The sequence below is a fragment of the Anser anser genome (assembly GCF_964211835.1).
Source record: "Anser anser genome assembly, chromosome: 7".
Taxonomy (NCBI): domain Eukaryota; kingdom Metazoa; phylum Chordata; class Aves; order Anseriformes; family Anatidae; genus Anser; species Anser anser.
In genome coordinates, this window is record NC_139727.1 from 9365213 (window position 1) to 9381852 (window position 16640).

Sequence of the window (16640 nt, forward strand, 5' to 3'; positions counted from 1 at the left end):
ACAGTTTGTGATTCAGTACAACCACAGACTATTTTCTGCAGAATTGCTACCAGAACATTGTTCCTACTTCAGGTTTTGTGAAAATTAGAAATGCCTGACTAATGACCTTCCACTTGTCCCTGGGAAATAACATCCCATCTTTTCAATACATTACCCCAGCTTGTCAAGATGAATCTTCCATGTACTGAAAGTCCTCCTTAATTCATATTTGACACACATTCTCATTCTTCATGAAAATGCTGTATAGGACTGGACCCAAGGAAGAGCTTTGAAGAGTCCAAGAGCACATCCTTCATCTCTTTTATGAGAATGTCCTCTGGGAAACACTAGCTAAAACTTACCAGCATCTGAATCTTCTAGTTCTACCCCATTCATAACTCCAACAAGCCAGTAAAGAATTTTAAAGGAAATAAGACTGTCCTGACACAACTTGTTCCCAGGACCTCCATTTTTACCAGTGCTCATCCCCTTGTTATCTCCAGATGTGAAAGTATGTGAATGGTAAGTAATGCAGTACTGTCAATCACTTGACATATTTGTTTGTGCCGTTACTTAAGAAAACCAGTTACAGCTTGATCTGGTCAAGCATTTTTATGGTTTTATTGTAAAAAAATGTTTCATGTTATAATGAAAATTTGTAGAAAAGCACAATTTTTACTTAAATTATTTGTTTCCACCTTCTCATGCTCTATTTCTCCCCTCCTTTCTCTATCAGATAATGGGATCTAAAAAAGGGAAGCAAAACTATAAATACTATCAAAAATGAAAACTAAAATTTGTTGTGTAATTTCTGGGAATAGTGAGTATACTTGGGGACAGTATTCCTTTTTGCAATGCATGCAAATAATATTGGAATGAGCTCTCCTCTGTTTAGCCCCTGTTCCTGAACAAACAGCTTCTTTTACTCATTAAAAATAAATAAAATATCTGCATAACTTCTCTGTCTTCTATATTTTTAAGGAAAAAAAATATACTGTAGAAACAGACCTTCCTTGGAATCATAAACCATGCATAGTAATTCATGATAATATGTGTGCATCTAGTTCACATTCAGAACAAAAGTAAGGCGAATTAATCTCTGCAATCCTCTTTCCATTAAAAAGATGGTGTTATGTTTGCATGAGCAAACACTGAAACATTAGACTATGTCAGTACAATCTTAATTTGGCCCTTGTGAATATGTTTTTAATACTGTCTTTAATCATATGATTGTATATTATATTTTTCATGGAAATCCTGTCTCATTCTGCGCATAATGAATAGTACTCTTACATTTTCACAACCTGCTATTACTTGGATTGTTCCCCATGCAGTTCTTGAGTTGCCTTAATCCTCTTTTAAAAAAATCAACCATAACTCAAATGCTTTCTTGCAAACAGATGTTTTATCCATGAACTAGATAAAGGATTTTTATGTTTCCTGCCCACTCCATCTATGTGCTAAGTAAAGCAGTTTAAAAGTATCACTAATGGATGTGGCTGAACACATATAGAAAATATCCCTGTCTGGCTCTAAAATGTCTTACTACAATACAAATGTTGGTAGAAGATGTGCTTTTCTACTTTTTTTTTTTTTTTTCACATAATAAATGATAATGCAATAAGGGCAGCAGTGCACAGTCTCTGCTCAGCACACTGCAGTCTCCTGTATTTCTTCCACTGCAGGCTGTTTCCATGCTGACTCACATTTTCTAACAGGGCACTGTGACACAACAGCCCACAGCACTCAGAGCCTGCAGGTTCTCTGCACAGCAGAACTTACAAAAGAGATGCATACAGATTACAGTATTTACAGGAAGCACCTATTTCCCAGGGCTTCAGGTAATCAGGCAACCCCTAAATGAAACCAAAGTTCAAAAGCTCCATTTTCCTACTAAGGCTTAATATTAAAGCAGAAGGCATTGAGGGGATGGGATACAAATACCCCTGTGCCTTGTTACTAGTCCAGGAACAGCTGTGTTGTATAATGGAGAGAATAAAAAGCTCTAGGTTCACAGTGAAGTTTCTTTCCAGGTCGGCTTGGATTTTCAGTAAGAGGATTTATCTTTGAATCCATTTAGTTTCTGAATTGGCTGGGGTAATGCTTGTGATGAGCATGCTTGTTTTTACGAAAATTAAGTCTTTGAAGGGGGTATTGATTGTATCCTTAGTGCAGGGAGGGATTTCAATGTTCTCTCCCCCTCTGGGGGGAAAACCACTAATAAGTTCTTATATTAAATACTCATATTTGTGAGATATAGGTAGAAAGCTCTCTTAATAGTTGCTAGAAATTTTATGCTTGTTAACACTAGGAAAGTCAAAGGAGTCTTAAAAAAAAAAAAAGCACACAGTGCATTACTCCAAGCTCCAAGCACTAGAACTTCATCCTCTCTCACTTTATTTTCAAAGAAAGTTCAGGTTATATTATTGCTTCATAATTTGTAGTCAAATTTCTAGTGAGGATGAAAAAAATCCTTTCACTTTGTAGAATTTGGTAGTATTAGCTTCCAAATTTTGCCTTTTTTTTTTTAATGTTTGTATATATTGTTGATTGCCATTTAAATGAAGATGGTAAGTGCTTACATAAGATATTCTCGTATTCTCAGTGCACAGCGGCTTGAATTAAGGCAACGTGGATGCTAAATGTATAAAACATAGCATTATTGTGGTCTTGTTCATGTTGCATTGACTAAAAGACCATTGTTGAAATAATGAGTTGAGAGCAGAGAAAAAAAATGTGTGCTCTTATTTGTTGGGGTGGAAGAAAAGAGTGATCATTGTAAACTAGACAAGGCAGAAAGTTTTGTGTTGAAAAGGCTGAGGCTTATGGGGATTGCCCGAGAAGCTTTAGCTGTGTTGCACCTGGCAGGCTGATGCAGGATCTTTGCATGGTGTTGGCAGGGAGGTTCTTAAAGCTGATGTCTGACTCAATGACTAGGTGAGTTGACATCTCTTATCTGTTTGTTAACATGTTGTTTGAGAAATCAAGCCCTGGCCATTTCAATTACTTAGTCATGTTGGGCTTCAAAATTTTTCCCTGATTATATAAGACAGCTTTAATTCTAAAAGAATCATGTGACTACAGGAATAATTCTGTAAAGAGTATTATCTTCTTGTATTGTTGTCATGCATATAATTTTTCTCTTTATATAGCAGTGGTAATGTTTTTTTATCCCCAGCTTCAGCTTCCTAATATTAAGTTGATACAATTGAACTAGCATCTTTTCCTGATAAGAAATCATGGTTATTTTAAAACTTTCCAAAACACATGTGAATTCCCAAGTCTTGCAGATAGCTGCAAAAAGAAAGTAGTTTTTCAGCAGTTATTCATTGTCTATAAGCTGCCTCCTTTCTTATTTGTTGAATGAAATGTTCCTAATACAGACTCAAAACATTACCTCTTCTTTGTGCAAAGTAAAATACAAGTTATTGTTATTACTGTTTTCATTGTATGACACTTTCTTGCTGTCTTTGGTATATGGAAGTAGCATATGTAAGACCTCCTTAGAACTTCTTTTTTAAATCATCCTGGCCCCTTATAAATTACTTTGAAGCTTTTTCTTAAAAGCTGTTTCCTGGTGTTTTAGGTGGCAAATATTTTTGCTGACTTTTGTCAAGTACTTCACAAAACCTGAAACAGACAAATCTTGCCTTTTTTCACAAGGTGAAAAAGACATTTTTCATTGTCTCAAGTTTCCATTGTAGATTTTAATTTCCCTAGAGAGAGCAATTATATTGATTAGATGAGAAATTTGCAAAATGGTGATGGATCTGTGACATCTGCTGAAAGAGTTCAGAATATTGCACTGCAGACATTCTCTATGAAATCTAGGGTATCTTCTTTTCTGTGGAGTTGCAACGATTTCTCTTTGGCCTTAAAAGAGGTTATGACTAGTTTTCTGATGAAAACCCTGAACAGGGGGCCTCACTATCACTGCCAAAGAGCTTGGCTGACTTGCTGAGCATCAGTCAGCTATATTAATCTTTATAATACCGAACTCAGCCAGTCAGAATGACTCAAATGAGCACAAGGAGAAGTCTGTCCTTTAGTTTTCTCTCATCTTGCTTCTCATTTGCAAAGTGAAGATAATACTTTTCAGCCATATAGGATCGTGAGATAAATGTGAACATGTATTTATGGCCCCATCTGCGTGGACACATATAGATGTTCCTGGCTCCACGTGGCTACTTGCACGCTAATTCTTTGAATCATACTCTTATGAGGTAGCTCCAGCTGAACTTTAGCGAGCCTATATCCAAGATGAACCTTTCTGGACATTTCTGTGCTTAGCCTTTTTCCACTGATGAGCACAAAACAGATAAAGCTGTAGAGTACAGCTGTTTAGCAAGCTTCCACTGCAAAGAATAAGTGGTACTTGTACCACTCTCTTTGCATTGAGGGCCTGGTTTGCATCAGGCTGGTTTGCATCTAACAAAAGAGTAATGTCAATTTAGTGCAAAACTGACAAACAAACAAGCCTGTGGTTACTATAGAGATGTTCTTTTTTGAGTCAGATTGCATCTTATGCAAACCTAATTAGTTCCCAGTCTGGAGTAGATAGTAGTTCTTACGTTTGTCATTTTATAGTGAAGGTACAATAATGGCTTGGTTTTGTTGTGTATGGACAACATTCTTTAATGGGATATAGCTTGACTGGAATCCTGCCTCAGCAGGCTGCCAGAAATAAACTGGAAGATTTTATTGAAACAATAGGTCAGAAGCTCAGTGTGTGGAGATCAACACAGCTGACTTGGGAGTTAGCAAAGCACCATCAGTTTATACCAGTTATGTTGTTTCAGTTTGGGAACACTTTTTTTTTTTTTTAGCATGGTAGCTAGAAAATGTAAACAAATCTCATCTTTGTTCTTGATCTTGTAAAGTCTGGTAATTCATCTGTTTTGCCTGTTTAACATTTCAAGAATCTGTTATCCATGCTGCATGTACTTTCGGTTTGCAGCAGAGTGGCCAAAATTCTTTTGGAAAGCAGTATTTCTGCTTAGAAAGCAAATTCTTTGGTTTTTACTGCTTTAATGCAGAACCTTGGTTGTAATATTAAAATCTATGTAAACAGACAGTATGAAGTCTGGTATTAAAGAAAGGAAAAGAAAAAAAGACCAAAAAATTAGGCATAATCCTTAGAAGTTTATTTGGCAAAAAGTGTAGTTTTTTTCACTCATTTCGTATTTTCTTTGTACTTCTTAACAATGAAAATGCAATAAGATTTGGTCTCAGTATTTTCTTTGATCATATTCATCAGTTTTCCTAACTCTTTTTTTCACCATATGAATAGAGACAATCATATGATGCCTGGAATATTTTCTGGAATTGTGGATCTGAAATGGTTATAAAATGCACTGTGTGTTGAATCAATGTGGAGATGGAGCAGCATACAAGTTTGGAGCTGGTTTTCACATAATATTCCCTATGGGGGTAGGGAAATGGGGAAAAAAATTTCAGTTCACAAAGTCCTCAAAATCAAACCTCTCTGACAAAAGAATTGTCTCATGAAAACAGTTCTCTTTATTTAAATGAAAAAAAAAATTGAAACAATTTAAATACTTTTTGAAGGAACTAGACATTTCTATTGAAATAATAGTTAACACCCTTTCAGTCAGTGTAATATCGAATCATACTGTTAATTGTTTGTGTGGGTTCATAACCATTAACAAAATAAAAACTCAATCTTCACATTTTAATTTCTTGTTCTAAAAATAATAGCTTGATATTATTCCTATGGTTATTTCACTGATTCACCAGAATAACCTCGTAGTAGAATTTATCTTATTTTGCTTGTGACATGTGACAAAATTATGATATTCTTAGTAGCAACCCCATTGGACAGCAGTACTTATTTCTATTAGTGCAAATAGAAGCTAAGGAATAGCAATATCCCTGAAATGCCTTTATTTTAATCATCAGCTGTTAATCACATTTTATGTAAGTTCTCTTACAAGTCCATACTGATGCAAATATCTCTGAGGCTTTTAAAATCTTTCAGTGAGCTCCAGGAGTAAACTCTGGTTTTCTAGATGACCCACTGCTTAATACTTTGACCCTTTTAAATTCAGTGAACATTTACATTTTTTTCTTTTAAGTTTGAAATCTTATGTTGAAATGAATCAAAGTCTTGCACTAGAAATGCAAATACTTGGTTATGAAAGCTTCCTTGGAAGAATTATCAGAGCTAGATACATTTCTCATAGGTAGCTGAATGACAAATTCAAAGAACTATGTAATTTAGAAACACAAATGCTAACAGATTGAGAACAGCATCACTTAGCAGGTGAACCTTTTTAGTTGAAAAGTACTTTGCACAGCTGAAATAACTTGGTTTTGGCAGTGGCCTGTGAACTCTCCATTCAGTTGCAAGTGTAGTCTTTGTCAGGGATACTCAACTTATTTGGAAACCATCCTGAGCTTCAAAAAAAGCATGTAATAGCATATACAATTGAAACTGCATTCTCAGAATGCACAAAAGCAAAATAATAACCTACGTGCCACAGTGAAGACGTGGTGGTTGAGACCAGAGGAAGAATTTTGATGTGCAGACATATGACAGACATATCTTTCATGCTCTGGTGTGGTCTCAGGCATACTGAAGTCAACACACACTCCTTAATGCATGTTCCTGTATTCTTTATGTGTTTTTTAAATGAAACAATGTATTTCCTTCAGCTATTTTTCTTCCAGAAAATGTGAACTATCTCCAATCCTCATTTAGAAGCTTAAAGAAATGCTGTACATTCAAAATACCAACTGAACATCCAAATACTATCTTGTGTTCTGCAGGGAGCTCTTCAACACATTTTGTCAGCAACTGACATCGATTTTATATATTATTCTTTACAGAAGTCTTATTTATTGTGGCAAATCAAAGTGCTTCCAGGATGCTCATCTGCCATGGAACTAATTTTTCATGTCTGCTGTGTGAACAAGAAATGAAAAAAAGCTTTCTTCAGTTATAGGCCTGATTTGTGTGTAGAAGAATGTATGGGCTAAGCTCAAGACAAATTCACTTGCGCATGCATAGTCATGCTTACAGATATATACATATACACATGCATATGCATAGGGTGAATCCTCAGTATTGCATTTTCCACAGTAGACATCAGAGTGCTGAAGGCTGGCAACAGAATGGTTTCAAAGCCGAAGATAGGTTTGTTATACTGAACTAGATACATATCTTCAAAGAGAAAAAAAAAAAACACCAACCCACAGAGTAATCCTTAGGCCACATATAAAAACAACATATCTTTGTGGTTGCCTCTTCCTATTAGGTGGAGTCATTTGCAAGTTTTTCATTATGGAAAAGGTTTGGATTGCATCTGGTTTTGGCTGGTTTTAGATACCTTGAGCTTGATATAGATATGTATTTGAATTGCTTGTGTATTCAGTATTCCTTCAGTCTCTCTGTGGCTCCAGAATCCATCCTCTGCAGTGCACGGCCTGGAAATTCACACTGCATTGCTCCCCAACTTAATACTGAATTTGAGTACTACAATTTTTGTGCACTTTTCTTTTAATGTGATTCACTGAGATATTCCCCCAAGGCTTCCATTTTTGCATACTGTTGTGGAGACACCTGTGGTAGTCAGCAGACAGCATGCCACTGGTCTGAAAGTGGACAAGGCACTCATCTATTCAGGGTGCAGTACAGAGCAAGCGATCTGACATATTGGAATAGATGAACAATTGTATAAATATTTCAATTGCATAGTAAAAACATGTAAAATGTAACAACTTACTACAGCGGTGGAAGTGAACTTAGACTTATTGAAAAGTAAGGTTCAAGCTACCAGGAGTATTACTTTTTCTCCTTTGACATTCTACATTTCCTTAAATGGGATAGCTTCCAGGGAAGAATAACTGCAGAGAATGAAGTGTAGAAGACTGACCTCAAATTATTCACTCCAGTCTTACCACCACAGTAACTGGAGAAAATCAATATCCTCTTCAAACTGTTCTATCTTGCAACTTGGATGTATAATTGAGGGAAGTTCACCCCTCTCAAGATGTTTATTCCTAAATTTTATGAAAGATTGGATTTGAACCCTAAAGCTTAGAGTGCATCTTTAGGAAGCCTATAAGTCATAAGAGGGCTTTATTAAATTAATGGGTATAATTACTCAAGACCATTCAACCTAGGCCATAGGTTTGGCAAGACATCCTCTCCTGTACATCTTGTTGTAGACTAAAATTGTACTATTTAGTTCAACAGTTTAGGGTTCAATCAAATTGTAAAATTTCTGACTTTCTACCCATCAATGGGGAGAAAAAGAAAAAGTCCACATTACTCCTGGATTATACTGAATCTTTACAGGCAGAACTATGAAGAAAGCTTAAGGGAAGACAGGAGTTGATTTCATCTTTTAATCAAATACATAAATTTTCTGTAATTTTAGATTGAAGTGACTCTGTTGAAGCGGAATAAGAAAAAGGTACTTTTTCATATGTGTAACTAATAAAATTAATGAAATTCAATATCTGAGCATGTGAAGGATGCCAAACTATTAAATCAGTTAAAAAAAAAAAAAAGTTTAAAATCATGGAGGACAAGTCTGTCAAGGACTGTAAATTTAGCTATAGCCATCATAGATTGCAGACTTCTGCACTACTCTTATGTTGCTATGGCTGTTCCTCATATCAAGTCCACTAAAAAACAAAGTATAGCTCTTGTCCTTGATTGATGAGAGAGATTTTTTTTTTCCCCCACAAAGATAGTGCCTATGATTTAACTCTTATCAGGTATGAGTCACATTTTATTGCAAAGTTGAGAGCTATCTCATATTATAATGTTGTCCTCTAACACCTCACCATGGAAAAGTTTGCAATTCCTTCTGTTTTAAGTGATATCTTATTTTTATGAAATCAGTGAAGAAATACCTGAATGTCCTAATCATGATAAAATAATGTGCATGTGTTAAAAATGAGAGCCCAGTTATTGCATTAGAGTTGGAAGCATCACTTTATTTTGTAACTGCTGAGGATGCATCATATTCAGGTCTACTAGGATAATGTAAATGTCTGTGGTTTTTTTTTTTTTAGTATTTAAAATATTATGAGTACATTTATGTAATGTATTAAAGGAAATCTTCATTTGCCACATAAATTTGCTTCTATAAAACAAGAATCAGCATTAGGAATGTTCAGACTTGGTTCTTTCTTTTTTTTCTTTGGGGGAACAACAATATACTATGAAAGACATTTTTGTGCTATTGCTTTTTCTTTTGTTACAGGAGCAAATCTAAGTGAATGTGAGGGGCAATAGCTCAGTTTCTCAGTGATGGGAGACAATACTTGCTATTACATTTGAGCATCTGGTGGCCAACCATTAGGTTGCCTTAGGGAGGAATGTCAGCACTCAGCTAGTTTGTAAATCTAGTAAAGTCAGAGGACTCAGAAATGAAAAAAGGTTGAAACTACATTGGACAGTTTCTTCCCTTCTCCCTTTTCCCTCTGCTTTCTCGGTCCCTCTTGTGGTAACAAATGCAGTTATCCAAGAGGTGCCGCATTGTTTTGATCACTTTAAGGATCAGTTTGTCCAGGCAAAGCAGTCATCTATACAAAGATCTCCCAATAGCTAACGATGATGATCACCTATCTCTATTCATAAGGAGAGATTCTGAGTACAAAACCATTCTTTCAGGGAGACTGTCATCTCTCATCTATAATTATATTGTTTTCTTCTATGTTTGTAAATCAAAGGAAATTATTTTCCTGCTATGAGTTACTTACAGATTGTGAGCCATAAAGAATTCAGCTCAAGTGTCAGTATGAAAACAAACCTTTTCACTCTTTCTTCAAGGGTTCCAATAATATTTTTCTAATGGAAATGAAAATAAATCCTTGTGACACAGTACTAAACATAGCAGGAACTGTACTTCTTCAGAGAACCTGAAATATAAAGTCAGTTGTAGGCAGTATCACATTTTTATAGTACTCTAATACTGATCACCTTTATGCATTTTTCTATTACTTTTACTCTCCAGCCTTCCCTCTCTGAGCCTGGTTGCTGTTGTCAACACAGTTAAAAACAACAAAAAAAGTTTCTTCAGCAATGAGATTTATCCATAGAAATATTGAGGGACAAGCAGTCTGACAAACAAGGAACAGGGAAAGGAAAGACTGTTTGGCTTTTGCTTTATTTGTCCTCTCTTTCTAGTCACTGAACTCTTAAGCTATGAGAAGTAATTACCGAGTGCTGCGTCATCTCACACACTTAAATATGAACAGCTACAGTAGTTTTGTTTTCACAGTATTTTATAGATACTTCCCAGCATTCCCAGTCATCTGCAGTAACAGGTGTCTGTGCTGGATTGTATGGCTAGAACCCTACAAACGTTCTGTCCTAGAGCATGATGAATCTATTCCATCACATCCATTAGTCACAAAATATTTTATTTCAGAAATATTGTAAAAAATAAAAAATACAGTATTAGTAACATAATCTTAAGAAGGGATCATCGATAATTAACAACACAGTGGATGAAGGTAATACTTCCACATGAGACATACTCTTTTTTTCCATAAATACGTAGGAATCATGAGTAAAATTTGAATGTGTATATTTAAGCTCATATGTTATGATAAGTGACCTCTGGTACTAAACCTAGCACACTATCATAGACATTTGGTAAAATCTGCTCCGAGAATCTTCATTGTATTACTATTCTCTTTTCCTATTTTTTTCTTCTATTTGAAATCATATTTTGTGACAGTTACATAAATAGTTTGATATCTGTGACTGAAAAGTTAAGCATTGGGTAAAGAATTTACCTCCATTTTACAGCCTGTGAAAAGAGAAGGAGAGAAAGGAGAAAACTTAATGTCATACAGTCTGGGAAAGAGGCAGTGCCTTGCAGTGTTCTGTGGACCATATTGCTGTCACGTGGTTTGGACTGAGGCAAGAATTAGAGACCAGGATTACATGTTTAAAATGTCATCTTTGTTGATAAATACTCTTCATTAATAAGTCTATAACCACAATTAACTGTTTTAATTGTCAGAAAAGAAACACCAGTGTACATGAACCATAAGATGTGTGTATCCAAAGTTAAACATTCAATGAGATTTACAGTTGCTCTACAAGCCTGCTGGTCACTGGCCTATAAGACACATAAAAGAAAAAAAGATAAAACAGTGAGAAGTCTGCCACCTATTTTGTGGTATGTACCCCCTGAGTGTGATCTGTATGCTAATTGGAATGAAGTGGATGTGAACACTTCAGTGAATGCCTTCTGTGTAGGAAACAGAGACCAATGAATTCTATTTGGCTCAAAGATGCTAATTTTATACACTCTGAACTAATAGAATGTAGTATTGAACCTATGTTCATATGAATTTTCCAAATTTAAAATGAATGGTCCCACAGCACTGACAGAAGTGTTGCGTGACTGAAACTGTATGCATTATGCATAAAAGCATCACTTGCATCCACTCTTCCATTGCTATCAAACTTTTTTTTTTAATGTAAGGAAGAAATGAGCTTTTAACTTATATATCTTCCCAAGTTTGACATCTAACATATAACAATTGTTCCCAGGGGAAGAAAAAAAAAATCACAAATTTACACACACACCCCAAAAAAAACCACTAAAATATGTCTAAAAAATTAATCCAGAACAATGTAAATAAGTGCATTTGCTATCATGAATATCAAGAGGTTCTCACCATGTTTCTTTAGCTTGCCTCATGAATTGGTCTATAAAGGCTGAAAACTATGAATTTTCTTAGAAACCTTAAGACTATATTGTACAGCATCATAGAAACACTGTTCCAGTGGCCCAGATTAAATTACTGAAAGTGCATCTGGAGGGTTTAGCAGTATTTCACACTGACACGTGTAGCTCATAGTTTTGGTATAATCTGTATTTTCCCTGTATTGGAACTAAGCCTATTTTCACACATCCTTTCAGAAGAATGTAGCTTTTGGGTACGCTGAACTATTGACCATGACCTTTGTCCTACAAATGTCACTGCTGCCCGAGAGGAAATGTTCCATGTACATCAGTCTAATAGGATTACCTTCAAATTAAAGTAGACACAGAAGTCTAGACCTACTACAATGTTTTGTTAGAAAAAAAGTCTTAGCATACTGGATACCTCCACCAAACCCGCCTAATTATCTCAGAATGAAAGTCTAAGGATGGGGGTGGGGGGGGAATCAATTAGAATTTAATGTCAGTTTCAACTCAGAATAACCTAAGCATTTCCTTTCTTCAGGATTAGAGAATCTCTAATACTTAGGGTTAAAAGTGAAAGTGCATGAAACCAAAACAGTGAGGTCATGATCCTGATACAAGAAGATAAAAACTAAACAACCCCCCCCCCTCAATCCCCATACTTTTGTTGAGTTGGTGAATGCAAAATGTTAACATGGAGTAATCCTCTGATGCATTGACAGCTTCTTCTCTCTTTGAACTGCATTTTCATCTTGCATTTTTCACAAGTGAGTTTGGTACTGCAGCAATACTCTTCAGATATATTAATCCACAAGGTGTGCCAGTGGCAGACTCCTGAAGCAATACACTTGACACGCTCTGGGTTCAACTTTTCCAGAAGCACTGAATTGATCTGCTTAAATCTGAATTTACGGTAATGCATGGCTGTGTCTGCCAGTGTTGTCTGAGCATTCTCTTCCCAAGACTTGTGTAGAAACTACTGTATGATTTCCCTATTCTCATTAACTTAGAGAGAAACAAACAATCTGTTTGCGTTTTGTTCCTATGTACAAGAATTCCTCCTTGCCAATCAGGTCTGCCCTGGAACCAGTGCTGCTCTGACCTTTATACACTTATTAACATGTTAGACACAGGTAATTCAAGGACTGTAATGGAAGTAGTATCTTAATAGATAGAGAAGAAGCAGACAAATTTTAAATAGTAAAGCTAAACCTTCCTTCAATTCTGAAAGATCACTTGAGTTTATTTCAAACCTGAGAAAGGGCTTGTTTATCCAAAATCATGTTTGCTTTTCGCCAGCATAGCAGTTGCTCTGGCAATTATTACATACAAATCTTTTCTATTCTGTCCTTCAATCACTAGTAGCTATAAACCTACAACTATACAACTTGCCCCTACAGAGGAGTCCTGGATATTTCTGAATTATACTCAAGGCCTGAGGTACTCTGGCTGTTTTAATATTTTATTATTCCATGACAAATTTCAAATTGCAATGAAACAGATAATGGTTAAAATTGTAACTACACTAGGATTTTTCACCTCTGTGTTTTTGAATAAAATTTTCAACAGAATTACAAATTAAAAATAGAAATTATCTTCTTGCTAACTGGATTCTTTGCTTGAAATCTATAGTGATTTTATTTAACATTCTAAAATGCTTTCAGTATTCTAAGCATTGCATGCTGTTTTTTTAGTGTTAAATAAGTAAATATTATGGATGTGGGTTACCGAATGATTGTTTTGGAAATACTGCAGGTTCAACCCTGTTTAAGGGAAGAGGAAAAAGGGTGATAAAACCACATAGTAATGTTGACAATAATATTCACTGCTAGCCCGAGTGAGGGAACAGAGTAAATATTTTCCCTTGTGTGTTAATTCTAGTGCATTCTTGGATATTATTTTCATGGCGTGACAAACTCTAAATCAAAAGTCTCTCTGAAGAGAAGAGTGAAGAACCCTGCATCTAGTTATGTAGGTACCCTTCTGTGGATAATTGCATGACATTTGAAGGTAGGATTCCATGTTTAGAGATGATGCTACAAATAATGATGGGAAGGGAACAGTGTGGATGAAGTGTAGATGCATAACAAGTCTAGAAATGCTGCCTGTCAACTAGCAGTTTGAAAATGAGCATTGATCCTGACAGCTGGAGGACAGTAAATACCAATAAATGAAATGAGGTGGCACATAATAAATCTGGCATCATACTGCAGATAATTGAAAAAATTTGGGCATTTCTGTAGAATTTTCTGCTTCAGCCCAGTGTGGAGGTACAGAAAAAAGTACTAGAAACATGGGTAGAGTGCCATCTAAATGAAAGTTTAACAATGATGAGCTTTAAAATTCTGCGTTATAATTCACTCAATAATAAAATGAGAAAAAAGAAAACATAGATATTTGTGGCAGTTGTCCCACTGCTGAAAACAAGCCAGTATTAACTAGCATTTCTTCTCACTTAAAATTTAAATGTCAGCATTTCAGCTCAGATGCTTGGTGTTTCAGCAGCTCTGAAAAGCTCAACCATCCCACCCCTCCCCTCCTGTCTCGCACTCAGCAGCACTGTGTAACATAGTGTGTTTAAGTGTGGCCAATCTACTGCATATACTGCAGAATGAGAAGTTATATTGCAAAATTACAAAGTGATGATGGAAATGCCATTTTTGAACTACTAATTTTAAGGAGGATTTTCATGGACTTTAAATAGTGGGACAACTTCCTTCAAAATAGTCCTCAAAATTTATTTTATATGAAAACTATGGTTACAAGAGATGGTGGATTTCTTGCAAGCTTTTTTTTTTTTTTGCTTTCATCCCTTCTCTCCCTTGCTTCTGCTTTGTCAAGACTATGTCTCCCTGTTTTCTTCAAGGTTTTCTTGTTTTCTTCATCTTAAGACTACAATTATATCTGAGTGCTCTGAGTTGCATCATGACACAATTATTCAGCAAAGTCATTTTCTGCCATTTCTGTGGATCAGTGGCAAATGACAGCTTTCCTGCAAGCACCAAGTTGCCTGCAGGTGTTGGTGCCAGGCAGGAGAGGGACAGTCTTGCCTGCAGCCACTTTGTCTCTTCCCTTTTTATGCAAACTGCACTCACTCACAGAAAGGGGAGAGAAAGAAAGTACATCCTTATTCCTTAGTGTTCTTATTCTTCTGTGAAAGCTTATGTCAATACATAGTGAATACTCTCTCTAGACTTTTTATGGACCACTTAATTTACAGCAAAACATTTGAGTTTTAGAGTAAACACTTGTAAAATTTTAAGAATAGTCCTTTGCAGGAGGAGAATAATGGACTGCAAGAGGAATTGTGAACTGCATAATGCCTGCTGAATTGGACATATACCATCCAGTCAGGAAGCAGTAGCAAATGTAATATTTTTCCTGTTTAACTGTAATTGTTAAAAAAAAAAAAAAAAAAAGCACATCTCAGTGTTCGTGCTATCTTGATGAGTTAGATATGTTGCTCAGTATTTTGTAACAGATATATGGAATAGAATAAACAGGTATGTCACCTCCCACCAGAGTACCTGAGCATCTTTCAGGATATGTTACATGATGGTTTTTAAAGGTTTTCATAATACTTCTGTTGTCTAAGAGACAGCAACAAATAAGTTGGAATATTTTTATTTTGAAATGATGCATGTTCTTGCATTGATTTCTGTTGATAGGGTCTTTGCTTGGATATAAGTACAAGAGTATGTGTGATCAGTGAAATCATGTTACATCTGAGGCAGGTATTTTTTAATTTTCCTAACAATTCATTCCCCATAGTTGGACTGGCCTTGTGAGGAGCCTTGTCCTTCATTACAGAAGGACAGAATTTAATATTCACGTGAAGGAGAGTCATTTTTTTCTGGATATTATAGTAAAATTGTTATATTAAGGAGCTCCTAAAATTTCAAATAACTTCCTTATCTAAGCACACATTGTAACAGCATTTGAACTGATTTAACTTTTTATTTTGTCTGTTAGGACTACGTTGTTCTCCCATGTAAATTTCAGATCAAATACATTACTTTTCTGGCTTTGATTTTCCTTCTCTATTTGAATCCTGAGACATTGTCACGTATGACCCTTAATTTTGGAATTATCATATTTTTAGGGAAATGCCACAGCCCTGGGAGATTCAGCACCACTGATTCCCATTAAAATCCCAGGCTCATAGGCTGATGTCATTACCCAAAACTGGTTTCCTCTCGTACTGAACATACTCCCAGTACTTTAGAAGATCAGGAATACCCTTCTGACTGGGACAATACAAACAATAATAGAGGAAACAATGATTGGAAATTTTGAAATAATAAGAGAGCAAAAGAAGAGATGATGATAGGAGATAAGTAATTAAAAGGAGAGGGAAAATTAAATGATCAGATGTTTCATTTGTTTGTTTTCTGTAAAAACAAGCTGAGGGGTTTGGGCAGAAGGATCTCTAATTGCCTGCTGGAGCTTTTTCAAAATGTACTTACTCAAAATGATCGCAAACAAATCCAAAGGTGTGATTTCCTGTAAACTAATATCTGTTTTCACTATGGATTTTTCCATAATTTATTCTTTTTTGGTTTGTTTGTTTGTGGTTTTGTGTGTGTTTGGATGTTTTTGAGTCTTATGGATTTCTCTTGTAAGTAAGTATTCATGAAATGATTACCTTATCGCATGACCTGTATTTATACTTTTTACTATTCCTTGAAAGACTGTAATTTTATAGCTAGAGTTTTTGATTGTCTTTTTTTCTTATTTGTTTTAATATAATACTCTTTTGTCTATAATAATACTCTTATATATATATATATATATATATGATTTTTATCAGGATTTACAGTATCTTTTTTATCCCAAATCTACTTGGGATACTGTAATAGCTGCTGGCTACACTATCAACTGACAGTTCTCAACCTTGTATCTGCTAATTTTCCTTCATTATCAGCGCTAAGCTCATACTGCAAGAAACTGTTCTTAGTGCAGGCTGACCAAAACTATACT

General features: G+C 35.5%; 1 protein-coding gene across 4 annotated transcripts in view; it reads left to right on the forward strand.

Annotated features, from left to right (window-relative positions):
- The window catches only part of LOC310902391 (uncharacterized protein), a 495211-nt gene that overhangs the window by 212532 nt on the left and 266039 nt on the right, over positions 1 to 16640 (forward strand). For 3 of the 4 annotated variants that reach the window (XM_083843889.1, XM_083843891.1, XM_083843890.1), the window contains exon 1: positions 1412 to 2029. The exons of the other annotated variant lie outside the window; for it this stretch is intronic. In XM_083843889.1, coding sequence (XP_083700015.1) covers positions 1840 to 2029 — 190 coding nt within the window. In that variant the 5' untranslated portion in view covers positions 1412 to 1839. Of the gene's footprint in view, positions 1 to 1411; positions 2030 to 16640 lie in introns of those variants that run through there. 4 annotated transcript variants of the gene reach the window in all.